At 46.3% G+C, this 26,533-nt stretch overlaps 1 protein-coding gene across 2 annotated transcripts in view; it reads left to right on the forward strand.

Moving 5' to 3' along the window:
* spata6 (spermatogenesis associated 6) overlaps positions 1-26,533 on the forward strand; it is a 164,481-nt gene that overhangs the window by 79,442 nt on the left and 58,506 nt on the right. Inside the window, exons 7-9 of one of the 2 annotated variants that reach the window (XM_072510930.1) lie at positions 12,673-12,945; positions 17,233-17,341; positions 22,548-22,594. In XM_072510930.1, the coding sequence (XP_072367031.1) occupies positions 12,673-12,945; positions 17,233-17,341; positions 22,548-22,594 (429 nt within the window). The remainder of the gene's footprint in view (positions 1-12,672; positions 12,946-17,232; positions 17,342-22,547; positions 22,595-26,533) is intronic. The other variant, XM_072510932.1, reaches the window with a different exon arrangement.

Genomic DNA, 26,533 nt, shown 5'->3' on the forward strand with positions numbered 1-26,533 from the left:
ATGCAGTAGCAACACAAATAGTATTCACCATTAACAGGATGCTCCATCAAATCAAAAAGACGTTCTGCCTATCACACAAACAAGTAATGTGGCATAAGAATTTCAGTACTAGTGTGATGCTCGGAATGTAGGTTGGAGGATCGTATCAAACACCCTGTCCCAGCCTCTGTTCGTAATGGGAAGGTATAAACCATGCCCAACCACCATGCTTGCAAAACTCAAAACACAGTGTCAACATTAATTCTGCATTTGACAACATTTGCTAAATAATCCTCAAGAGTGCTAAGCATTAGGCTGACAACCAATTTAAGTTGTCGGTTAGACTTGCAGTGTGATATATTTGGTGAACTGGAAGCTACAATATCAATACTGTCATAACAGTACCCGTACGGAACTTACGGGGTTGGGACGATCATACTCCCAAAGTCCTTTACGTAACTATGTGCTTCCCCGCTAAGGGGTGGGCAAACTTAATCACAACTGCATCGAAAGCTCGCCAGTCAAGGACCGGCTGAGCGCCCACCCAGTTGGCTATCACCGGGATTCGTGTACCTAAAGCCTTGGAAATAAATCTTCCTTCTTCTGCTCAACTCAGTGTGGACTCTCCTTGTATGTACATAACTGGCACTGGCGATGAGGAGTAAACCTGATCTGCTGTCACCACTGTGGCCCTGTCGGTTCCACCACCTCCCTGTATTCGTGTTACTTGTTTTTTCGCCATGCCCCTGTTTGGGTGGCTGGACGCATTTGACGGCGGAGTCGAGGATTGAGCCAGAGTGCAGAGAGAATACGCTATTCTTTTTAGTGCCAATAATATCACGGTGGGTGAGCGGCAAACAGTGATCCTGCTGACCACTTGTGGCCACCCATACATATGGGGTTATCCGGAGCCTTATGTACCTGGCGGCACCGGACATCCACACCTTTGACCAGCTCATGGAGCTTGTCGGTGAGCACTTCAGCCCTACGTCATTCATTATAGTCCAGTGATATTGTTTTAACACGGCAGAAAAAGCCCTGGGTGAATCAGTCACCAAGTTCATGTCCATTCCATGGATATGGGTCTGCGCTGTCAGAGATATTGCGTGATTGCCTAGTCTGCAGCATTAGAGACGCAGAAATGCAAAAGAAGTTCTTGGCCAAGCCTTCTCTGAACCTCCAACAGACACTGCAGATATCCTTGTCCCGGGAAAGCGGTGTCCGTGGTGGCTCGGAGCATCTTTGACCACATACGATGGAGCGTGCAAACTTTAGCCTTGACAGATACGGTGGCTCGTTTGATTATGCACACTGGAGAGCAACAGCGGATCGTGGGGACGACGTTAACCCCTGTTGTTTATGGCTGTTAGTCGGCTCACCTCACCCTTATTGTGGTTCATGGAGACGGCTCAGCTCAGCCTGTTGGGGGATGATTGCTTTTGCCACTTGCGTTTGGTCTGGCAGCTTATTCTGAAGGTATGATCCGGTCGGCTGTGCGAGGTGCTCAGGAAGTTCCCAGAGGTTTTCCAGCCCGGTCTGGGAACCATCAAAGGAACTGTGGCCAAAATATAATGGACCCAGTGGCTCACCCGCCCTATTTCGGGTACATCCAGTTCCCTATGCCTTGGTAGAGAAGGTGGACACTGAGCTCAACCAGTTGGAGATTTTGGATATTATTCAGCCACTACGCTTTGCCGCCTGGTCAGCACAGATGGTTCCTGTTCTGAAACTGGACGGGACAGTGCGCCTCTGCGGGATTACAAGTTGATGGTCAATACAGCTTCACGGCTCAACCGCTGCCCCATGCCTCGTGTAGAGGACCTGTATGCCAAGCTGGCTGGTGGGTGTTCATTTACAAAACTGGAAATAGGCAACGTATGTTACGATTAATACATAACAGGGCTTCTATGAGTATTCTCAGTTGACTTTTTGGTCTCATCCGCATGTGCAATATTTCAGTGTGTCATGGAAAATATCCTAGCCATGTATCGCAGTATATATGGACAATGTTGTTGCTAACTTTTGGTTGGCTCTTAATTCGTAATTTGCTCTGTTTGTTTAACCTTTGCTCTAGAGTTGCCAGGTATCTTTATGATACCGCCACGAGGTTCAAGTTCAAGTAATGATCAATAACTCAACACACCAATTAGTAAGATTCAAATCAAAACACATTTATTATACACAGTAAATCACTACTCATGCATAAACTCTACTTTCTAGACTATTCCTATTACTAAAAGGCCTATACTTAGCTTCGGAATTGGCCCACCAGGTCAGGGGAACAAATGGCCTTTCGTTCAGGTCCTGAGTCTGCAGGATTCAAAAGCTGGTATGGACTTGTAGCTAGGAGCGCCTATCTCGTAGCGAGCGTTACCACATCACTCATCCGCGACTGGACAGAGACGGACCCCGTACTCGCCAATGTGCGGCATCTGGTATTGGTTGGTGGCCAGCATCGACAGCTGCCAGGGAACTGCATACTTTCTCCTCCAACATGTCCGAGCTGAGTGTAGGAGACGGTATCCTCCTATAGGGCACGTGGGTTGCAGTCCCGGTGAAGGGTAAGGAGCTCATATTGAAAGACCTGCACAATGAACACCCAGGGGTGTCTAAGATGAAATGTATGGTGGCCAGGACTACATACGGACATCGAGAAAGTGGCCCAACAGTGCTCAGTTTGCCATCAGCACCAGAAACTCCCTGCCACCGCAAACCTTCATCCTTAGGAGTGGCCGGGCCGCCCCTGGACCCGGGTTTACACCAACTTCAGTGGTCCGTTCATGGCCCAGATGTTTCTCGTTTTGGTGGATGTCCATTCAAAGTGGTTAGAAATCCATATGATGACGACGATCACCTCTCATGCGACCATCGAGAAACTGCATGTCTCTATTTCAGCGCATGGCATCCCTGAGGTCCTCGTCACGGATAACGGGGCTTATTTTATCAGTGAGGAGTTCTTGGCGTTCATAAAGGCCAACGGGATTCAGCATGTGCGAACAGCCTCTTACCACCCCTCGTTTCACGGGTTAGCTAAACAGACTGCTCAGATGTTCAAACAAGGACTCTGGAAACAGACTTCAGGATCCATGGATACGAGGCTGGCCCGGTTCCTGATCGCGTGTCGGACCACGCCGCACACTGTGACTGGAATGGCTCCGGCTGAGTTGCTGATGGACCAGCGATTCCTTACCCACCTGAGTTTACTGTTCCCTCACTTGATAAGGTCGATTCAAAATTGGCTTACCTGTAGAAGACAGAGGGTGATGACAGACAGCTGCTTCAGTGATTGGAAGCCAGTGTCCAGTGCCATACCACAGGGATCTGTGCTGGGTCCCCGATAGTTTGTCATTTATACAAACAACATAGATGACTATATGGGGGTATGATCAGTAGGTTTGTGGATGACACAAAGATTGGCTGGGTGCTTAACAGTGAAGTTGAGTAACTTGGGTCACAGGAGGATATAGATGGCATGGGCAAATGGGCAGAAAAATGGCTGATGGAATTTAACCCTGAAAAGTGTAAGGTGATATGCTTTGGAAGGAGTAATGTAACAAGGAAGAATTAAATGAATGGCATGACACTGGGAAGTTCCGAGGAACAAATGGACCTTGCCGTGTTTGTCCACAGATCTCTTAAGGCAGAAGGGCAGGTTAATAGGGTGGTGAAAAAGGCCTATGGGACACTTACCTTTATCAATCGAGGCATAGATTACAAAAGCAGGGAGGTCATGTTGGAGTTGTATAGAACTTTGGTGAGGTATAGCTGGAGTACTGTGTGCAATTCTGGCCACCACATTATAGGAAGGATGTGATTGCACTGGAGAGGGTGATCGGTGTCCAATTACTAGGGGGCATAGGTTTAAGGTGAGAGGGGCAAGGTTTAGAGCACCATAGAACACCAGGATGTTGCCTGGGATGGCACACTTAAAGTTATGAAGAAAGGTTGGCTAGGCTTGGGTTGTTTTCGCTGGAGCAGAAAAGATGAAGGGCGAATTGATCGAGGTGTACAAGATTAGGAGGGACATGGACAGGGTGGAAAGAAAGCAGCTGTTCCCCTTAGTTGAAGGGTCAGTTACGAGGCGACACAAGTTCAAGGTCAGGGGCCAGGAGGTTTAGGGGGGATTTGAGGAAAAACCTATTTACCCAGATAGTGGTGAAGGTCTGGAATGCACTGCCTGGGTGGAGACGGGTTGCCTCATATCCTTTAAAAAGTACCTGGATGAGCACTTGGCATGTCATAATATTCACGGCTATGGGCCAAGTGCTGGCAAATGGGATTAGGTAGGCAGGTCAGGTTTTTTTCATGTGTCAGTGCAGACTCTATGGGCTGAAGGGCCTGCTCTGTGCTGCATTATTCGTTGATTCTGTGACATTGGGGCTGTTGCTAACTTTTGGTTGGTTCAATTGGCTCTGTTTTATAACCTTTGCTCTCGAGTCGCCAGGTATCTTTATGAGTTCAAGTTCAAGTTCAAGCAATGATCAATAACTCAACACACCAGTTAGTAATATTCAAATCAAAGCACATTTATTATACGCAGTAAATCGCTACTCATGCATAAATTCTACTTCTACAACTAACAGGCCTATACTTAGCTTCAGACTGGCCCACCAGGTCAGGGGTACAAATGGCCTTTCGTTCGGATTCTGAAACTGCGGGATTCAAAGCCGGTATGGACTGGTAGCTAGGAGCGCCTATCTCGTAGCGAGCGTCGACTTGAGACTTACTTCAGTGATGCTGCAGCTTGGACAGTTCACTCTCAAGGGTTGGTTCGCGTTGCTGAGTGACCCTGTCAAGAAGGACGATTTGAACTTGGGGGCTTAACTTTATAGTCCCCAGGGGCTTACCGCCTTTCGGAGCGGACCCTGTACCTGGTTCCAAGTGATTGGAATTCGTTCCAATCGCTTGGTTCGATTTCTCCAATACTGGAGCGGTTCCCTGATCGATGGGCGGTCTTGAGGTGTCCGTTAACCTCTTTTGTGTTGGCTCCTGCTGGCGCCGAGGAGTCTGGCTTGGCTTTGTTTATCCCAAATGTTTCGATTGTACCTGGGGATCGCGCATTAGTATGTAGATGGCTGCTACATTATTATGCAGATGGCTGCTTTTATCGATGCTGTCTGGGCTTTTGCAGAGTTTAATACACAGTAACTTGCACCTGCTGGTTTCTGCCTGTGTTGGCTGAATTTCCCTGCAGCCTTTGCTGTTCTCCATTTTACATCGGGAGTTGTCCAACCCAGGTGGCTACAGGGCAAAGTGGTGCCAAACCCAGGAGCTGCAGGGATGCTGCTCTGCTCAGCGTCATCTGCCCCGGCATTTTGCTCCAGGAGACACGCTTTTCATCCAGAATATCACCATTGGCGCTCTCGGAGACAGGATGTTTTCCTGAGCAGAAGAGAGTCTGTCGCCCTTACTCGTCTTCTGCTTTCCTCCTCCTTGTCCACGGCTTACGGAGGGTCCTTCGGACTTTGGGGGGGGTAGGGATGGCATAACCTGTACCCATAGGGAACTTACGGAATTGGGATGATCGTGTTCCCAGAGTCCTTTGTGAGATACGCGCTTTCTCTGCTAAATGGGCGGGGAAGCTTAATCACTAGTGTATATAAAGGCGTACTTACCTGGTTGGGTATCACCGGGAGCCGTGTACCTAAAGTCTTGGAAATAAATCTATCTTCTTCTGCTCAACACGGTGTGGATTCCACTTGTATATACAAAAATTACACAGTGTCATGTTCTTTACATTCAGAAAATACATGTATACACATTAGAACAAAGAACAAAGAAATGTACAGCACAGGAACAGGCCCTTCGGCCCTCCAAGCCCTTGCCGAGCATGCTGCCCGACTAAACTACAATCTTCTACACTTCCTGGGTTCGTATTCCTTTATTCCCATCCTATTCATGTATTTGTCAAGATGCTCCTTAAATGTCACTATCGTCCCTGCTTCCACCACCTCCGGTACGAGTTCCAGGCACCCACTACCCTCTGTGTAAAAAAAGAACTTGCCTCGTACATCTACTCTAAACCTTGCCCCTCTCACCTTAAACCTATGCCCCCTAGTAATTGACCCCTCTACCCTGGGGAAAAGCCTCTGACTATCCACTCTTGTCTATGCCCCTCATAATTTTGTAGACCTCTATCAGGTCGCCTCTCAACCTCCGTCGTTCCAGTGAGAACAAACCGAGTTTATTCAAAATTGCTTCTGTTTCAACTAAACAAAACAAGTGACAGTCATTTGCTGATTCATTCCCCATGGCAATGCTTTGCGGTGAAGTGTCATGAGCTTTTCATTTATACAATTTAGGAGCTCTGGCAGTGCACACAAGATGCTATTTTGTACGACAAAACCAATTTCAAGAACACTGGGGCGCAGTTGGCGATTCCTTTTCAGTAGAAGGTGTATTCCGCTGCCTGTTACTTCAGCTGTCCCTCCCCTGGAAGACGGGTCTCACTGAGAGGAGAAAGGTCAACTTGGAGCCTTGATAGTTCATGCGGTATGATTGCAGTTCTTCTTTCTGGATGGTTACTCTTGAGATTATCCATGAATGTTCTAACATTCCAAGTTGGCGCTGTTGGGACTGCTCTCAGCTGAGAATAGCATCATGGACATGTCATGGAAGTGTCCCTTTCAGAAAGGTTTTTGTCTTATCACATGGCTTCAGTGTTGTCATTGTGTGGGTGGAGCTGGGCTGTGGCTCTGTGAGCTGTTTTTGGTTTCGCTTTCACATTTCGCTGCTGTGGACTCAGACAGAGAGCTGAAGTGTTTAGGCCTGACTCTCTCTTTTCATTTTAAGTATCTGTTCCAGTAAAAATCACTTTGGTGGTGGCTTTAGATATAGTTTGCTTTCCAGAAGGACTTAAACCTGTTGGTGAGACAGGGTCAGAATCTCTGGAAAAGCCAGTCTTATTCAAGTGAGAATGCAGAGTGCTGTGCCACGCCCTTGAAAAGGGTTTTTTTGATTGGTGGGATTTTGCTTTTGAATTGGAACAGTTATGGGGGAATTCCTAGATTACTGTAGCTGCAGGGTGTCTTTATGTTTGTAATTGATAAAAATTCTTGCTGTGTTTTTATATAAATGTTAACTAAGTTCTTAGAATAAAGCTTATTTTGATAAGAAGACTGTTGAATTACACCTCAAGTGAAGGCTCTTGTGCTCATCCTAGCCAAATTCAACATAAATAATGTGAACACCGCCTGTCCATCACACAAACCTGCCTCCCATCCATTAACTCCATTTACACCTCCCGCTGCCTGGGGAAAGTGGGCAGCATAATCAAAGACCCCTCCCACCTGGCTTACTCACTCTTCCAACTTCTTCCATCGGGCAGGTGAGACAGAAGTCTTGAGAACACACACGAACAGACTCAAAAACAGCTTCTTCCCCGCTGTTACCAGACTCCTAAATGACCCTCTTATCGACTGACCTCATTAACACTACACCCTGTATGCTTCATCCGAAGCCAGTGCTCATGTAGTTACATTGTATACCTTGTGTTGCCCTACTGTAATGTTCTATGTTCTATCGATAAGGGAATAATGTTGATGGGCTTTAGAGTGGTTTCACAGGTCGGCGCAACATCGAGGGCCGAAGGGCCTGTACTGCGCTGTAATGTTCTATGTACTATGTATTTTTTTTTCTTCCCTTTTCTTCCCATGTACTTAATGATCTGTTGAGCTGCTCGCAGAAAAATACTTTTCACTGTACCTCGGTACACGTGTCAATAAACAAATCCAATCCAATAAAAGTTATAGGTCAGGTGAACTCCATAATACAATTTGGAGTTTTTAAACCCTGGCCCATAACAGACACCACACCGAAAATGAGCTAAGTGGGGTTGGGCTCACTGGGGCCAATCAAGCAAGCGCTGGTCAATCAGAGGGTCTAGTTGCTAAAGGTGGGACAAGGATATTGCTATGGAGGAGTGCTCTTGTCGGGGCCTTATGGTGCCCAGTCAGGAGGTCGGAGGCACAATCCAAGCCCACAAGGACATTGTCAGTTTCTCCCCATGTGGTGGAGGGCCCATCTGCCACTGTTAAAATACAAATATTGGGAAGAGGCTCTTAAGAGACCCTTAACTGGTTAGCCACTGGTAAGGATTGCCATTGGCGACCTTCTCTGCCATTGATAAAATACCATCAGCAGTGGAAATGTGGAGACCCAACCCCCCACCTGAATTTTCGACCCCCCCCCCTCAGCCCTCAGCCCTCGCCCTGAGACCATTTAAAATCCCAATCCCAGCCTCTGACTCCTAAGTGTCCTCTGAAGTTGCTTAATTGTATCAAAAGCTAGAAAGAAATAATATTAATCAAACTGATTGGACTGCTCGCCTATGATTTTGACATTGAATCAGAACCTGGCAAAGGTACACCATTCAATAGACCCTGCAAAGTTGGGTGAGTTGTCCCATGGTTGATTAAAGTCTGACATACCCAGCTTCATGGCACTATACCACCTAGCCAGTGTCTCAGATACCCTCATCACCATCCTAAAGCATGTGTTGTTTCACCAGTAGGACCGATTCACCAAAGGTGGGGCATACTTGTTCCCAGGAGTTCTCGACAGTGAGTCTAGAACCCATGGCTTTGTGGTTTTAAGGTTTCAAATCAAACATGGTCAAATAAACCACCTGCTGATTTCCACCTTTTGCCCAACTACTCAACACATTTGGGAGAAGCTCTGAAGATAACAAAGAAATAGAATGTAATCCAAGTGGAAACTTCAACATTTATCCCAGAAGTGGTTTACTGGTACCATCACTAACTCCGCTGACCAATTCTGAAGGAGCCATCTGCCAGATTGATCTTGTAACAGATGGTGAGAGAACCGGTAAGAAGGAATAGCCTACTTGACATAGTCCGAACTGGTCTACCTGTTATAGATGCATCCGGCCATAACAGTATTGGTAGGAGTGACCACCACACATCCTTGTGGAGACCAAGGCATGAATCTCCTGCTTGGCTTGCGTGCAAAGTTGGCGGGACTGGGAGCAGGTGTAGAATCCACTCCTGGATGAGATCACTTTCTCAACTCGATTTTATGCTGCGTGACCAATTAAAGCTCTCCCAGCATAAAACAACCTTCCAATTGGCCTGACATTGCAGGGCAGGGGTGGGAATGAGTCCGGCACTGGGTACAATGGTATCCTCCAGGACTTTGGTAACTTCAATTAAACTTCCAGTGGAAATACAAATAGGTCCTTCAACATGGAAACAAATTTGGGGTTAAATTTGCGGCTTTTCAGCTATAAAATGATCCTGATTAAAATCTTTAATAATTGACTCATAGAATTTAAAGTGCAAAAGGAGGCCATTCAGCCCATTGAGTCTGCACCGGCCCTTGGAAAGTGCACACTACTTAAGCCCACATCTCCACCTATCCGTGTAACCCAGTAACCCCACCTAATCTTTTGGACACTAAGGGGCAATTTAGCATGGCCAATCCACCTAACCTGCACCTCTTTGGACTGTGGGAGGAAACTGGAGCACCCAGATATGGGAGAAAGTGCAAACTCCACACAGACAGTCACCCAAGGCCAGAATTGAACCCAGAACTCTGGAACGGTGAGGCAGTAGTGCTAATCACTGTGCCACCGTGCCACCCCTTGTATTGACTCAATGTATTTGTATATAGTAGATCTGAAATATGCCTTGAAAATCTGCAGGTCCTGTCCAACATCTGCCACTGATCCAACTAAACTCTGTGGCAGCAGTAGGAAGCTGCAAGTGGGGGAATGGATAAAGTGTTGTTTTGAGGGGGGGGGGGGTTCCTTCTTCTACTTACATCATTGAAGGGGGGGGTTCCCTTCTTCTACTTACATCATTGAAGGACGAAAAGATAATGGATAATAGATAAGCATTTCCCCAGCACCTTCCATAGCTTCAGGACATCCCAGAGTGCCTCACTGCTTTTTGAAGTGTGGTCTCTGCTATAATGTGGAAAATGTGCCAGCCAGCCAATTTATGCACAGCACGTTCCCATATAGACACCAGTGTTGGATCTTTTACATCCATCTGAGAGGGTGGACATGGTCTAGAACATAGAACATTATAGCGCAGTACAGGCCCTTAGGCCCTCGATGTTGCGCCGACCTGTGAAACCACTCTAAAGCCCATCTACACTATTCCCTTATCGTCCATATGTCTATCCAATGACCATTTGAATGCCCTTAGTGTTGGCGAGTCCACTACTGTTGCAGGCAGGGCATTCCATGCCCTTACTACTCCCTGAGTCTAAGATTAACATCTCACCTGAACACCAGCAGCACAAACAATACAACACTCTCTCAGGACTGCTGGGAAGGTGAACCCACATGCTCAACTCTCTGGAATGGAACTTGAGCCTTTAACCTACTGAACTCCAGAGAGCTGAATGTTCCAACATGGTAGACACCCATGTCATCAAGAGCACATCTAGTCCACCTGCTGTTTCAACAACTCTGGGCTCACTGGCTGAAGTGGCGCAGCTAGTGTCCATGGTGGGGAGGGAGGGGGACATGAAATGAGGGAAGGGATGCAGGCGGCCTGCAAACAAAGTGTGGTTGTTTCTCTTTGTAGAGGAATCCTTTTTTTTAAAAAAAACAGTCTTTAATTATACGGGGATCTGCTCATTTTCTAGATTTGCTGCTGAGTCAGTTGGGATATTGCCGATGGTAAACCTGCAGTATATGTATGCTGGATCATAATGAAGGCTTGAGTCATGGGGAGTCTAATTTCAAAGAGCCCCTCACCTCCGCTCAACTGCCCCCCCTCCCCTCCGCATTAATGGCCATGGATTTTCAATGCCAATATCGTTTTCAGATGTCAATATTCCCCATCATTTATGCAGAGTAACCTTTTTTGTTGGAACTTTGATACAGATTTGTAGGTGAACCAGCTTAGAAAGCTGTCGCAATCAAAACAAAATCTGGCAAAACTCAGAAATATGACAGCGGCAAAATTACATATGAAAATACTTGTGCTCCGGGAATATTTTATCTCACCCTTGGATGACAGATTTATAAAAACGTTAATGCCAGCCTTTTTGCCAGTGTGACGAGTGCAGAATCTGTGTTAATAAGCTTTTTAATGGCCTACGTTGCCCTTTAATTGCCAATTACTACGGCGAGTAGCTCACCTCCTGATTTCCCCCCCCCCAAAGCCTGTCCACCATCTACAAGACACAAGTCCAAGAGTGTAATGGAATACTCTCCACTTGCCTGGGTAAGTGCAGCTCCAACAACCTGCAAGAAGCTTGACACCATCCAGGACAAAGCAGCCGCTTGATTGCTCCTCCTTCCACAAACGTTCAAACCCTTCACCTCCGATGAATAGTGGCAGCTGTGTGTACCATCTACAGGATGCACTGCAGTAACGCACCAAGGTTCCTTCGACAGCACCTTCCAAACCCATGACCACTACCATCTAGAAGGACAAGAGCAACAGGTACAAGGGAACTCCAGCACCTGGAGGCTCCCCTCCAAGTCACTCACCAACCTGGCTTGGAAATATATCACCGTTCCTTCATTGTCGCTGGGGCGAAATCCTGGAACTCCCTCCCTGACAGCACAGTGGGTGTACCTACACCTGAAGGACTGCAGCGGTTCAAGAAGGCAAGTCACCACCACCTTCTGAAGGGTAACTAGGGGAGGGCAATAAATGCAGGTCTAACCAGTGACGCCCACATCCCGAAAATTCATTTTAAAAATTAGATGCGACTCTGACTCATTCGAGTGCTCATCAACATCAATATTGCACATGTCCATGATGATGTTGGGACACATGCCCGACGACATTTCATGCAATTTCACGTGCGTTTAGGTCGGGCGCATGCCGACCCGGGAACATAAAATTCAGGATGTCCTTTCTTCATAAGTGAGGTAAACCCTCCATTTTGTCACATACCACCATGATGAATTGGATAAATTCAAAACCACTAGCAGCTCAAAACTGTCCACAGCTGTTGTGGGACATTACCATCAAGAGAATTGTATTCAACCACCAACTGTAACCTCATCTCCCAGCATATCCCTCAGTCCTCCACCATCAATCCAAATGAGTGACCCTAGTTCAATGAAGTATATGGAAGAACATGCCAGGAACAGCCAATGTGACTTGCACTTCTCCATTCTCTTTTTCTGCATAAATTATAAACAAGAAGAAATGGTAATTGTTGCTATTTAAAAAAAAAAAAAAAAAATTCTTGCTGAATACTGTGCTTGTGTATAGTATGTTAAGCACAAATCACGAAGGAGAAAAGTCCAAGAAAATAAGTGGAATCTACAAGCACTGATTGTGCAATAGCTTGTATTAGTTTGTGTTATATTCTGTCTAATGTGGTTTTATTTTTGTTAAAATTGACTTTTATCAAGTTTCCAAAATTTGAAATGCAGAAGTTATTTTATTTTTCCACCAATGTAATGCTATTGTGAAATTATGCAGTGATTCTTTTCAGGGGCAGTTAACAATTTTAAGTGTTTTGCTTAGCCTGGAGGAAGAAAATTACTGTTGACTAAAATCTCATTTTTCTTGCTTCTGAAATATGATTTGTCTTTTATGTGATTGTCTAAAATGAGTATGTTCTAAAATGTTCCTCTCTTTTCAAAGATGATTGTTTATTCTAAATATTGTATTAATATACTCCACAATATTTTGTGAAGTTCTTTTTGATTGATTATTAATGTCATTGGGAAAAAAAAATTGTAACTTCTTTGTTTAGGGGGATAACATGAAATTGGAACTACAATCCTCCCCAGTCAAGAAATCTATGGCAAAATCATCAAAGAGAAAAACTTGCCCCGGAGAGATCAGCAAAGATGACAGCTACAAGCAACCCACAATAGCGTCCCAGACACGGTCTCTGTCACCATATACCAAAAGACGGATGGCAGCGCTCTCAGAGGATGCCAATCAGAGACTCGCACATCTCAACCTAGGACCGTATCAATTTAAAAAGGAAACAGATAATAAACGTCCATTTGTAATTAGACATGTATGTGTCCAGAGAAAATATTCAATTAAGTAATCAGAAATTCCGGTGAAAGATCATTGACCTGATTGAGCTGAAATATTAAAACTATGTGGGGAGGGGGGTTGGGATTAAGTTTTATTTACTGACGCGCTCAGAGCTTTAACGCCACCATGTGTGCTTTTTTTGTCCTGCCAGATTTCCTTTTGAAAATTTCCACAATGAAGGAGGTTATAGGACTAGCAGTCACTTTTTCCGAGGCTGGGGTGGGGTGGGGTATTGAATCCTGATGGGTGTCCGATTCCTGACACAGGTGGGGTGGATTTTGTATGAGGGGTTGTCTGATGCTTCAGGGGCTGCAAGGAAACACGCCTGCTTTTCATAGGCCAAAGGAGTAGTATAAAGGCTCTTGCCTTCTTTCCAAGCCCTGTCCTCTTCTCATTTAGCACACTGGGCTAAATCACTGGCTTTTAAAGCAGACCAAGGCAGGCCAGCAGCACGGTTCAATTCCCGTACCAGCCTCCCCGAACAGGGGCCGGAATGTGGCGACTAGGGGCTTTTCACAGTAACTTCCTTGAAGCCTACTTGTGACAATAAGCGATTTTCATTTTTCATTTTCATATCGGCACGGCCGCGCGGCCCATCTGGGCCGGAGAACCGTCGGCCTCGCCGATTCCAGCGGCCCGTGGCCGACTCCGCGCCACACGCGCTGGCGTAAATGGCGCCGATTCTCCGCACCTCAGAGAATTGCGCGCCGGCGTCGGGTCGTCGTGGCGCGGTTGCGGCGATTCTCCAGCCTGGCGCAGGGCTCGGAGAATCGCCCCCATGTCTCTCTTTATAAAGGAGAAAGATAAAACACTGCAAATGCTAAAAATTTGAAACAAGAAAACTGCAAAATGCTGAAATACTGACTCACCTGCTAAGTGTTCCCAATGTTTTTGTTCATTTAGAAAGCCTTTAATTTACTCAAGTCTATAAATGGCAGCTTATTTCTTTGGTAAAAAATTGTAATGAGCAATTGAAACCAATGGTCATTTATCTTAAAGGTGTTCTACCCATGTTTATGTAAAGATGCAGGGCACGATCTGCCGGCCACACCTGAAAAGCAGCATGCCGTGGCGCAACGTGGCCAGTAACTGCAGGGACTCCCTGCTCTCAGGATCTACCCGGCTTGCCATGCCTCGCAGGATCAAACGCGATCTAGCGAGACGTCACGCTGTGAAGCCCGCCCATTGTGAGTGGGATCACTTTTTGACAAATCTGTATATTAGAGTGAGACAGCTAGTCACACTCTAATAGACAGTTCCCTGAGGTAACCAAGGCATTAGGATCCATCCTCTTCGCCTTGGAGACCTCAGTAGTGGTCTCCATGAATGCATGCCAGACGGAACGGCACCTGTGAGGGTCTCCCAGGCGATTGGAAGCCCCCAGATGCTTGCCTTCTCAGTAGGGTAGCATCCAGGCACTGCTGGTGCCAACCTGTCACCCTGGCAGTGCCACCTGGGTGCCAGCCTGGCACTGCCAAGGTGCCCATGTGACACTGTCAGCTGGAAGGGGCACTGCAAGGCTGGCAATGCTAAGTTGGCATTTTTTGTGCGGCGGTGATCGTGCCCAGAGATGCCCTGTGCACATGAGGTGGCGTGTGGGGCGCAGGACCCGGGGACCCCCTTGGACTTTAGTGAGGGTTTGGGGGTCGCATCCGAGGAGCGAGAAATCGGGCACCATTTAAAAATGGCATCCTGATCTCTCCCTGCACTGAGGAGTTTCAGCGAGTGGCGCTCCTCGGTGCAGGAAATGGGACTAAGTGTGGCTTCAGCCATGCGTTTCCCACTGAGACCCCGTATCTAACGGGATTCGCTTTAGATATTGTGTTGCTGCTAAACGCGCTCGCTCTGGGACATAGTTCCCATTTGGTTCGATCGCACTTGAAAAAGGTGACTTTTTAATTTGTGCAAAAGGCTTTTTAACATTTATTTTCATGGGTGCATATGAAATATCTGCCAAGGTGAAGCATGACTATTTGCTGACAATGTCTGAGCAAATGGTCTCTGTACTTCACAATTTAGATGCAAGTGCTCAGAAATTACATTTGATTTGCAAAAGTTGATCAATGTGAAGGGCATGTGCTTCTGCCTAAACCTATCCACATTTCAAAGTTTTCCTGCTTTCTTCTTGTTAACATGGACTATTTTTTATGATCAATATGAACTGATAATGAGCTACTTAAATCTTAAGAAAAAACAGCATTTTCTTTTCAGAAAAATGTGCTGAAGAATTTTACCATTCCGACTTCCATGTTTAAGAAGGATTTTTATTCACTTTTTTAAAAATTGTAGGCATTGAGATTTGTCATGACAGTTTGATTATTGTGCCCAATAATATATATTTCTAACATCTCATGCCTACTTTGATTTAAATGATTTTGTTCAAAACTATTTTTAGGTGTACTGTGTCTGCAGTTATGCAGAATAGGTACTGACTCCTATGCTCCCATTTAACCTTCAACATAAATGTGACTCAAACCCACAAGAGTAAAGGTTCCTCAACTTCCCTCCTGAATCCTTACAGTTGGTAATACTCCCTTGAGCCAAAAGGTTTTGGTTCAATCGATATTCCAGGACTGAATCTGAGGTGATACTTCAGTGAATTACTAAAGGAGTGCTGCATTGCAGGAGATGCTGGGCTAGAAATTCATGTGCCCTGATATTTGGGCACAGAGTTCACATTTCATGTCCAGCCTACACTAATTCCGATCAAGATGGGCAGCATTCGATGCACCACTTCAGCTGTATGATTGTAAATGGCCAAATGGGTTGTGCGCTGCATCATCCTTCTTTGCGCTGCAGGCTGCCTGTACGCTCACCAGATAGCATGTTGTGCAGCCTGCTCTTCTTAAAAGCAAACTGTCCGTCTTAAAGGAAAGCTTCACGGAATAATATTGGTGGAATTTAAATTATGGAAAATTGAACAACAATACACAATTGCCCAAGGAAGAAGAGAAACAATAGCACGACAATGATAAAGAGATCCTGTCACTTGATCTGGCATTCATTTGCAACCAGCTCAGATACTGACACTGTATGTACTTTGGAAGCTAGAGTAGACTCGGAATAAATATGTGATGAGTCCTGTGGGCACAGGTATACTGCAGCTAGGGCAGCAATAAAGGATGGTTAATTTGCCAGCTTCCTGGACTACATGGTCACAGACAAGTTCTGCAGATAATTCAGATGAGGATCTTAGTGAGGCAGCATATAGACGAGCACTGATGGGTATGCACACTAAGATAAACTGGCGCACCAGATAACCTAACTCAAGAAGCATGGAGGATTCTGACTTCAATTTTGCAATGGGCATGGCACAGATCTTCCCCTCTCCACAACCTCTGCCACATTTCCCTGTTATGCTGCAGAATCTGAGGCACGACTATTGCATTCCCTATTGCTTTTTCAGTTGTGTGTGGACTGCTCACCAATTCAGCTGTCCTCTTGACTGGATGCATGCAACACTGAAAAATCCAGACATTCACCACAGCACCTGCAAAAACAATTCAGGGCATTTTCAAATAATTTACAATTGCAGAAGATCTTTAAAATTATGTTACTTGCAATTTGGCTTCCTGCCCTTTAAGGAATGCTAGTACAAGGTTCATCTTGCATCTCTGCAAAAGTTGTTTGAAGAGTGATGTATTCATTTACGCACTCGTCGCCAGGCCCAGTATAGTGCAAACTGGGCATGCTGCTGTTGCATCAGCAAGATGAGCAGTGTGACTTCAAGATATTACTGCTTCACAGACTCCCTGTGCATGTTGAGGATACCTGCTCAGATGTCATTTTGGAGAGGTCTCACTGGAAGAGGTTGGTGGCACAACACGTTCAGCAAAACAATGATGGACCTTTGCAGAGCCATGTCCAGTGGCCCTCCAGATATGAATTTCATGCCTGCTCTGTTTCAGATAAGACATGACACCGAGTGCCTATCTGTCTGTTTAGTTTGATTAACACGATATCCTAGTGCTGTTTGAAGAAAATGTCATAGTTCCCTGGCTAATAATCTGCCTTCAGGCAATGCTGATCATTCAGCAGTCAGCCCATTTGTAGTTTGTGGGTTCCTATGCTGTGATTTCCTGCATGAAAACTAAGCCAGACTTGAAATACTTCATTGGTTATGGTGCAGTTTGAGATGTCCTGAGAGTAAGATGGAAAGATTAGATGTGATATCTTCAGTTGGCGTTTAATAAAATATATATGAATAAATGTAAAAAGTCACTTTATTTTTTATCTGAGTAAAGTTTTTTTTTGTATTTTTCAGGTTAATCATAAGTTGCTACCAACTAATGATTTGTACATTGCCTCATCTTCCCTTTCTCCTAAACCGAGCTCTCACAAGAGCTGGCCTCTGTGTTCACCGATTTATAATGGTAGGGCCAAATGTCTTGTACTTTCTGTAATATAATTTTTTTATCTTTTGCTATGAAATATTTATATTGAAACTACATTATTTTAACATTTATTTAGATTTAAATATTCTTGAGCATTGAATAATGGAATCAGAGAATGATCACAGCACAGAAAGAAACCATTCATACCACCATGGTGGCTCTCTGCAAGAGTAACTCAGCTTAACCCTACACCTCTTCCCTTTCTCTTTTGCTTCAGGTGCTTTTTTAAACTATTTCCTGGAACTTCTACAAAATAACAATGGTGCACATTATTAATATACCATTACTAAAGCGCAGCTGTACAGCAAATTCAGGCATTTTTATTACCGTGATTACCAAAGTGGATACAAACAACACGCAATTTCATAACAGAATTTCTTCGGTGTACACACATGTCTTTGTTTTGTACCTGAGAGCCAAGAATGCAAGAGATGGTTGATTTCTTATGCACTACGAAAGGCCCATGTCTCCTGGCATGCAACCACTACTGGCCACATTTCTGAAGCTTACCTCCCACATTCCTCTGTTGTAGTTCTATGATAAGGAAGGCTCCAGAGCATGACTCTGGATTACGAGTCCAGCGACAATACCACTATGCCACTGCCTCCCCTAGCTCCCTTGGTTTTGTATTCGATGCCTCTGTTTATAAATCTGAGTCCAGTATGCCTTTTAAAAAGGCTTTATTGACTCTCCCTAGTCACCCCACAGCCCGATCTGTACCCTCTTGAAGTCCTTCACTATCCTTTTTGAAGATCTTCGGGGTTCGGGGCCCAGATTCCTAAATACGCAGTCGACTAGTCATAAATAAATTTTAAGATGATTTATTAAGTGTTTTAAGAAACAACAGTTTCGGTAGAAATCATAAAATCCCTACAGAGCAGAAGGTCCATTGAGCCTGGCTTGAGGTGGTACTTCCACCCCCATCTGGGGAGAAAATACTGTCTCAAAAGCTGCCAGCCAATCAAATGGCTGGTAACTTTCTGGTCCTAGGCGTTCCACTGTGAGTGGTGGCTGCAACTGGGACTGCATACACTCAATGAAGTGCCCAGACAAGGGTAAGTCCATGATCTCGCTTGGGCTGTGCTGGCAGGCCCCGTAGAGGGATAAGCGGCCACGGTTGGCAGGGCATTGGGGTGGAATACCTTTGGAGATCTCCGGGCTCAGAGTGTCCGCACAGGATAACCACCGGGGCACTGATGTCCCCTACCGTGAATAATGTTCCAGCAGTGCTTACGTGGCCATTAATTTGCCACTTATGAACATGCAAAATATGAGCAGAAGTAGGCCATTTGGTCCCTTGAGCCTGCTCAGCCATTAAGTAAGATCATGGTCAATCTGCTTGTGGTTTGAATTCCATATTCCCATCTACCCCGATAACCTTTGATTACCTAGCACATCCACCTTAAAAATATTAAATGATTCCATCTCCTCTGCGTTCTGAGGCAGAGTTCCAAAGTAATATATGCCTCTTAGAGAAAATAAATTATCTTCTTCTCTGTCCTAAAACCCCTAATTTTAAAACAGTTCCCTCTAGTTCTGGACGCACCCACAAGAGGAAACATACTTTCTGCGTCCACTTTGCAAAATTGTTCAGGATCTTACATACTTCAATCAAGTCACTCCTTACTCTTCTAAACTCCAGTGGAAAGAAGCCCAGTCTGTCCAACCTTTCCACATAAGACAACCCACTCATTCCAGGTATCAATCTAGTAAACCTTCTCTGAACAACCTCCAAAGCATTTACTTCTTTCCTTAAATAAGGAGGTCAACACTACACATATAATGCAAGCTGCAGATCCACCAATGCCCTGAATAACTGAAGCATAACATTCTTCAATTAATGTTCAGTTCCCCTCTTCGTATAAGACAGCATTCCATTGCTGTACCTGCATACAAACATTTTGTGACTCATTCACTAGAACACCTAAATACCTCTTCACCTCGAATTCTGCAGTCATTTTACCTTTAAGTGATACTGGGCATTTTTATTCTTCCTGCCAAAGTGAAGAACTTCACATTTTCCCACATTACACTCCATTTGCCAGATCTTTGCTCTCTCCCTCAACCTATGTATCCATCTGCAAGCTCCTTATATGTTGTGAAGAGGATACTTTCCATCCTATCTTTCTGTCATCTGCAAATTCAGCTACGATGCCTTTGCTCCTCATAAGTCATTGATGTAAATTGTAAAAAATTAAGGCCCCAGCACAGACCCCTGCCGGACTCCACATATTACATCCTGCCAATCAGACAAAGATCCATTTATACATACTCTCTGTTTTCTGCAGCCAGGCAGCCAATCTTCTACCCATGCTAAAATGTTACCCCCAACACCAAGAACTTTTATTTTCTCCTGATTAACCTTTTAGTCATTCTCTGTTGTTCTTTATTTTCTGACCAGTCATCTGACCTGTCACTCATCTTTGTGCAGATATGTGCCTTTTCCTTAAGTTTTATGCTTTCTCTAACTTCTTTCATTTACCACGGCTGTTGGGTCCTCCCTTTAGAATTCTTTTCCAGTATATTTCTACTTATTCAGATCTATCCCCTTAGATGTCGCCTACTGCTTCTCTACTGATCTATCCTCTGGCTCAGTATCCTAGTTCACTTCAGCTAGCTCAGCTTTCATGACCATATAGTTGCCCTTATTTACGATTTAAATACTAGTCTTAAACCCACTCCAACCTTTCAAACTGGATGTAAAATTCATTCATATTGTGGTCGTTGCTACACAAGGGTGCCTTAACTCTGAGGTCAATAATCAATTAACGTTACACACTATCAATTCTAATATAACCAACTCTCTGGTTCCCGAATGTGCTGTTCTAAGAAACCACCTTGAAAGCATTCTATGAATTCCTCATCCAGGCTACTACCGACAATCTGATATTTCCAGTTTATATGTAGATTAAAATCACCCATGGTTATTGTTGCCCTTTTGACCTCAATTAACCCACACGGTGATGGGGCGCAGAAAGTGTTTTCGCGCACAAAATCGGGACTGGCGCCAGTTTCGCAATTTTCTCCCCCCCGAAACTCCGCGTACTCATGAAGTACGTCGCACCGAGTATCCACCGCCTCAGGCCATTGCCTCAGGCCCGCCCTGCGATGCTCCGTTGCCAACCGGCCGAATTCCCGACGGCGTAGTCCTAACATGGTCCCACTGAACGTGATCCTTGCGTGGCAGCTGCGTACTCTGTCCGGGGCCCCAACAGTCAGGGGAGGGTTGATCGGCGGGCAGGGGGGGCTTCATTCGGGGCAGGGGGCAATATGGGTGGGCGGTACGGGGCGCACGAGTGGCCGTTGTGGGGCACTACTTTGGCGGTCCAGGTCTGCAGGCTGAGTCCGCAATGGAGCACGGCCCGGCCGCTGGAGGCCGCCGCCGTGCGCATGCGCGGCCTCTGACCCAGAAGTGCGAGGGGCCATAACGGCAGCTAGAGCTGCGAGCTCTATGACAGCTGCCTGCTAGCCCCCAGCAAGACTGGGAATCTGGCCTTTTGACGCCAGTTTTCCTGACAGCATGGGAACATTGTCCCAAAAACAGAGAATCCAGCCCAAGATCTTGTCATGCCTCTCTCCTTGTTGACCAGAAACATATTGATCAAGAAAATTCTCCTGAATTTTTAGAAACTCTTGACCCTCTTTGCCCTTTACACTATCTCTATCTCATTCTATTATCGGATAATTAAATGTTGTGGAGATGCCGGCGTTGGACTGGGGTGAGCACAGTAAGAAGTCTTACAACACCAGGTTAAAGTCCAACAGGTTTGTTTCAAATCACCAGCTTTCGGAGCACTGCTCCTTGCTCATATCCTTCCCAGCTTCCAAAACTCTGTCTGCAAAACTGCATCCTTCTTTCTACCTTTGTCATTGGTACCAACATGGACCACAAATTCTGGTTGTTCCCGACCTGGCACCTTGGAATAACATCTGCAACCATGGAAATGCCTTTCTGTTTCCCAAACAAAAGTATGCTCCATGTATTGCTTTCCCAAACTTCCTCCTTCCCACCTCCGCACAGATGAGCACCCATTAACTTAGTGCTGGCTGCACTCCCCAAAAGAACTATCATTCTCACCAGAATTCAGAACTGAATACTGTTTGGAGAGGAAGGTGCACTCAGAGGACTCTTGCAACTGGTCCTCCTTGTCTGTCTGGCAGACACCCATTCCATCTCTGCCTGCAAACCTTAAGCTTTGGGGTGACCACATCCATGTGTTATCTATATGGTCTGGAGTCTCTCGGATGCACCAGTGATGCCAGCTGCTACTCAAGCTCCAGGGCACGAGCAACATCCTGGTGTTTCCACAATGAAGCATGTCACATGCCATGGGACTGAGGTGCATTATGTAAATTAAGAGAGATAAACGTAAGACTTAAATAACCACTCACCAATCAGCTCCTTCCCATATGCTGCCACAGTCTATTGTATAGTTTGCTTCACTGAAATGTTTTACTTAGCTTTTATTATCTATCTGTGCCAAATTTTAATGTAATGAAAAATTAGGAACCCTAGAGTGTTGATGTTTCTATTTAATTTTATTCCCCAGGACTGAGTAGTTGAGCACTAATTGTAATTTATTGTAACCTACATAAGACCCACGGGGCCAGGCCAATTAGGTTCCCTGTGAGTCTCGTGGAGTATGAGCTCCCCCACTAAGAGGCGGAGTTCCCTCATCAGCGGGAAGGGAAACCAGACTATAAAAACCCAGCCCGGGTGTGAGCCAGAGAAGGTAGTCCTTCTCTGACCTGTATACATAGTTTTCCTTACCTATCTAAATCAACATTTCGTTCCCAATGTTTCCCATGTGGCTGCCTCTGTAAACTCAATATAATTATATGATAATTATACAATATATGCACTATGACAAGTTCTTCAAGTTTGTGTATTTTATCAAATTGGCTTACTTTTTATTTTTGTATTAATTTGCCCAGAGGAAAATTAGCCTTCCGACAATTCAGTTAGAAGGAATGGACACTGAATTTTCTAGCTGCCACCAACAAGTTCTTTGTATCAATTTTGGTTATGTTGCAGTTTGCAATTTTACTGGTATTTTTAACACTTGCTTTAAGCATTTTTATTGAGACAGACATTATTTAATTAATAGATGATGGGAAGATCTATTTTGCTGGGTTTTTATGTGATGGATCAGTCATTATGCCTTGTGTGTTTTATTCTTTTCAGATCCATCGCTTCGTGGCAGCTATGGGCCCAGCAGGACTTCATTAAATGTATTTTGCTTCAAATGTTACATCAAGTTTCTCTTGAAAATTGTGAACCTAATTGATTGTAGCATTTATCTTATATTGATTTAAAAGGCAAGGAAACCAAAATAGTAGAAAAGGTCCTTTCGTTTCATTCTTGCCCTTTCTCCAACTCCTAGAGTGTGAATATTCTGTATATCTCCTGATTTGCTGCTTTCCTGCCAAAAACAGAATATAGTGTACCACTTCTCATGATTTACTGCTGTGTAAGGAATGCTCTGTTGAGATTGCAGTCATTGTATTAATATTGTTATAAGGATCAGTCATTGAGGAGACATCAACGCACTCAGCTTTTGTTTGAATCCTATGCTACTTGACTTATATACTGCAGATGTATGTATCTCCAGCAAATTCTGCAAACAAGAAGTCACCAAACATGCCAGCAAGCCCTGGCAAACTTGGTTGGGAATAATGCAATAATCTGCTTTCTTGTACCTGAATCGGCAGAGAGGCAGGTGTCAGGCTATGCCAACTGCTGCAAGAACAGCTGAACTTGTATAACGCCTCTAATGTAATAAAACATTCAAAGGTACTTCACTGGAGCAGTATAAAACCGAAGGCAGCACAGAGCCACATAAGGAGTTATTGGGCGCGATTCTCCAGCCTCGTTGCTTCAGCGTAACAAGGCCGATGAATAGCGGGAGAGGCCACAAGCGAGATCCAAACCAGGAGCCAAGCAGTTTGCGATGCAACCGGCCCGCTCCCGTAGGCGAAATCAGGATCTCGCCAGAGCGTGGCGAGAAACCAATTATCACCACTTAAGCCCTATTTCCATACATTTACCGAGAACCTCCCCATATCCAAGGGCCTCCTGTCATTCAGCGGCCTGCCCAGCCTGGACAGATGGGCAAAGGATCCGGGGGTCAGCCCGCATTGTGGAACGAAGTGACAGAGGCATCATAATGGTTGTGCGAAAAGGTGTTTAACGTGTTGTACAAACCCCATTCCCGGTGGTGCCTTTCCCAGTGCCCTCAGTGATCCTCAATGTGCTTGACCCTCCTAGCTCTACCACTATGTCTTGGTGTTTCCCCAGGATGCACATCTGAGGTGGAGGCAGCCGGCTGCCTACCTCATGCCATGGCCTTCGATGCCCCTGGCAAACGTCCTCTGGGGCCTGAGGGCCCTGGCTCACTTTTCGGCAGCACATGAACAGCCGTGCAGCCCTGTCCCGTGTGTTGACTTCAAGAGGTGGCCTCATCAGCAGGGTGGAACTCCGGGGAGCTGGTGGTCACTGTCGCCACTCCGTGGGACTGGTCCAGGTTGGGATCCAGTACCCGTCCACCGATCGATGCCCATAGGGCCCTGGGGTTCACCTTGGGATGGAGGGGCAGCTGATTCAAGCCCCAGCTATCCCTGCATCGTCTGGCTCTGCCAATCCTGGTGGTTCTCCACGGTCTCCACCATAGAGTCGATATCATCAGCGATGTTCCTCAGTGACTGGTCCATGCTCTGCAGCACCTCGGCCATGCCCATCTGAGAGCAGGACATGTCCCACAGAACCTCATTAAGGTCGGCCTGGTACTGGGTGATACCCCCCAGCGAGTCGGCCATTCTGCCGAGACCCATGGCTACACGACGCCTTGGACACCTTCACTCATGGTGGCAACATCATGCACCAGCCTCCCCACTGCGGTCACCACCTTTGCAGTTTTGACCTCTGTGCTAATCATTGCCGGTGCCATCCCCTGAGCCCCTAGCCTCTGGGACCCCTCAAATGGCTATAGATATGCTGGAGTGACACTGACATCTCCCTCTGAACGTCCAGGTTGGTCCCTATCGTCTCCATCAGCTCGGGGTACTTCTGTACCACAGGCTCAACATCAGGCTGGGACCCAGCTGGATCCTGGGTTCAAAGACTGCCGTGTCGCCTTGGAGTTCCTGCCTCCACCCGATGTGCATAATCACCGGTGTGGTGCTCACCAGATTGTGTCCCAGAAGCCTGTCCATTATGTCCCACCGAGGTGTGTGTATCTGCGCTGGTGGGGTCTGAGGATGACAGCTGTGCCATGACTAAGGTGGCATCCTCGAAGCTCTCCTCTTGAGGTGTTCTCCTCAGAGTCAGGAGAGGGGACCGCCCAGGATGGGCCGGTGCCGTCGGCTGGAGGACTTGCGGGAGAATGGACATCTGGTCAGTGGGAGGGATGGGTCAGTCAGGAAAACAATCACTACTCGCTTTTGACAGGTCTTCCGGGTGGGGCCCGGTGGTTCCTCACCTCTGCGGCATCCGTCAGCCTCCGCGTGCGGAACGATCTGTTCTTGGCCACACCAGTCAGCTCCAGTGCATTCTCCCGGAAGGTGACGAGGATTCTAATGTCCGGCACCTCTCCGCCAGTCTGGGCCCTCTCCCGACGGTTAAGGAAGAGCTTTTCCTGAGGGGAGACAGAGAGGGCATCGTTAGCCACATGCGTGGTTCACAGTGGTGGGAAGGAGGGGTTGGGGGAGGCTTGAGGGGGGAGGGTGTGGAGGAAGGGTTGGCGGTCGCACGGGGAGTTGGGGGTGGATGTTCCTTTGTGGGGAGGGGGTGGTGTTGGTGTCTACTCACTCGTGCTGCCCGGTATAGGTTGTTGACCTTCTTACGGCATTGAAGGCCAGTCCTCCTGGTCATACTCCCCGAGCTGACAGCTGCCGCCACCTCATCCCAGGCAGCACTGGCTACACTTTTGCTGACACTCTGGGATCCTCAGGGGAACATGACATCCCTCCTGGCCTCCACGGCGTCTAGCAGACTCCCCAGGTCAGCGTCCCCAATCTTGGGGCCGGTCTCCTCGGGGTTGGTTGAGCAAGTGCAGCTTAAGTGCTGCTCGACCTTGTTAGCGGGGGGCTGGTGAGCGTGATCCCGGCGAATCAGCTGACGAGCTTTCATTTGCGATGAGAAGTGCGTGAGGCCTCGTTAAGTAGACCAATTAAAGTCGAATTACGTTGCCGTCCTCACTGAGCCAAGCACCGGGAAGCTCATGGCAATTCCCACTCGCTACAATACTTAGAAATGTTTCCGGACATTTGCACCCATTTGGTCATCGAACCTAAGATGGGTCAAAGAGGGTTCTAATGTATATCTTAAAGGAGGAAAGCGAGCTCAAGAAGTGGAGGGAATTCTCGAGCTTAGAATCCAGGCAACTCATGTCATGGCAACTGAAGGTGAAGCATTGGGGGTGCCAGAATTAGATGCGCACAGATATCTTGGAGGGTTGTGGAGTTGGAGAAGATTACAGAGATGGGGGGAACTGAGATCATGGAGGAATTTGAAAAAAAATGATAAGAATTTTAAAGTCAAGACATTGCTTGAATGGAAAGAAATGTAGGTCAGCAGGCAATGGGGAACGGGACTTGGTGTCATGCAACACAACTCCAAGGACGCTAACAGTCAGCTGTGGCCTGAGATCTGGAGACATCATGCTGCAATTCTGACCTATGGAATGGAATTGTGGGCTTATACACAAGACAGCCCTCCTTGCCAGCATCTCATGCAGCACTACTTCAACTTCACCATCTAAGAGGAGGGCAGGGTGTTTGGTGCAGCTATCGCTTGTTTGCAGATTCATGTCTGCACCAAAGAGCGATGCCAGTTATGTTAGCCTTAGGACCCAACAGCTGGCGGGTCGTATCAAGCAGCACATCCCTTCAGTCACTGCTGTTACATCTGATCCACATTTGTGTGAACCAGTACTAAATGGCACCTTGGCGAGGTCACCGAGGTGCGTCTGTTGAATCCTGGGCACCAGCGGGTGAATCCAGCATCTAGGCATTTAAATGAGATATTAGGCAATGGAGTGACTCAATCACGGCCTAAACTTGTGAATAACTATTCAAATGAGCATTGAAGGGAGAATTGAGTACAATTGCACTTCAGATTCAGCTGGGTCTTAATGTAGTGCAAACTAAATCAGAACTGACTTATGCCTGAAG

Source organism: Scyliorhinus torazame, chromosome 7 (genome assembly GCF_047496885.1).
Source record: "Scyliorhinus torazame isolate Kashiwa2021f chromosome 7, sScyTor2.1, whole genome shotgun sequence".
NCBI lineage: Eukaryota > Metazoa > Chordata > Chondrichthyes > Carcharhiniformes > Scyliorhinidae > Scyliorhinus > Scyliorhinus torazame.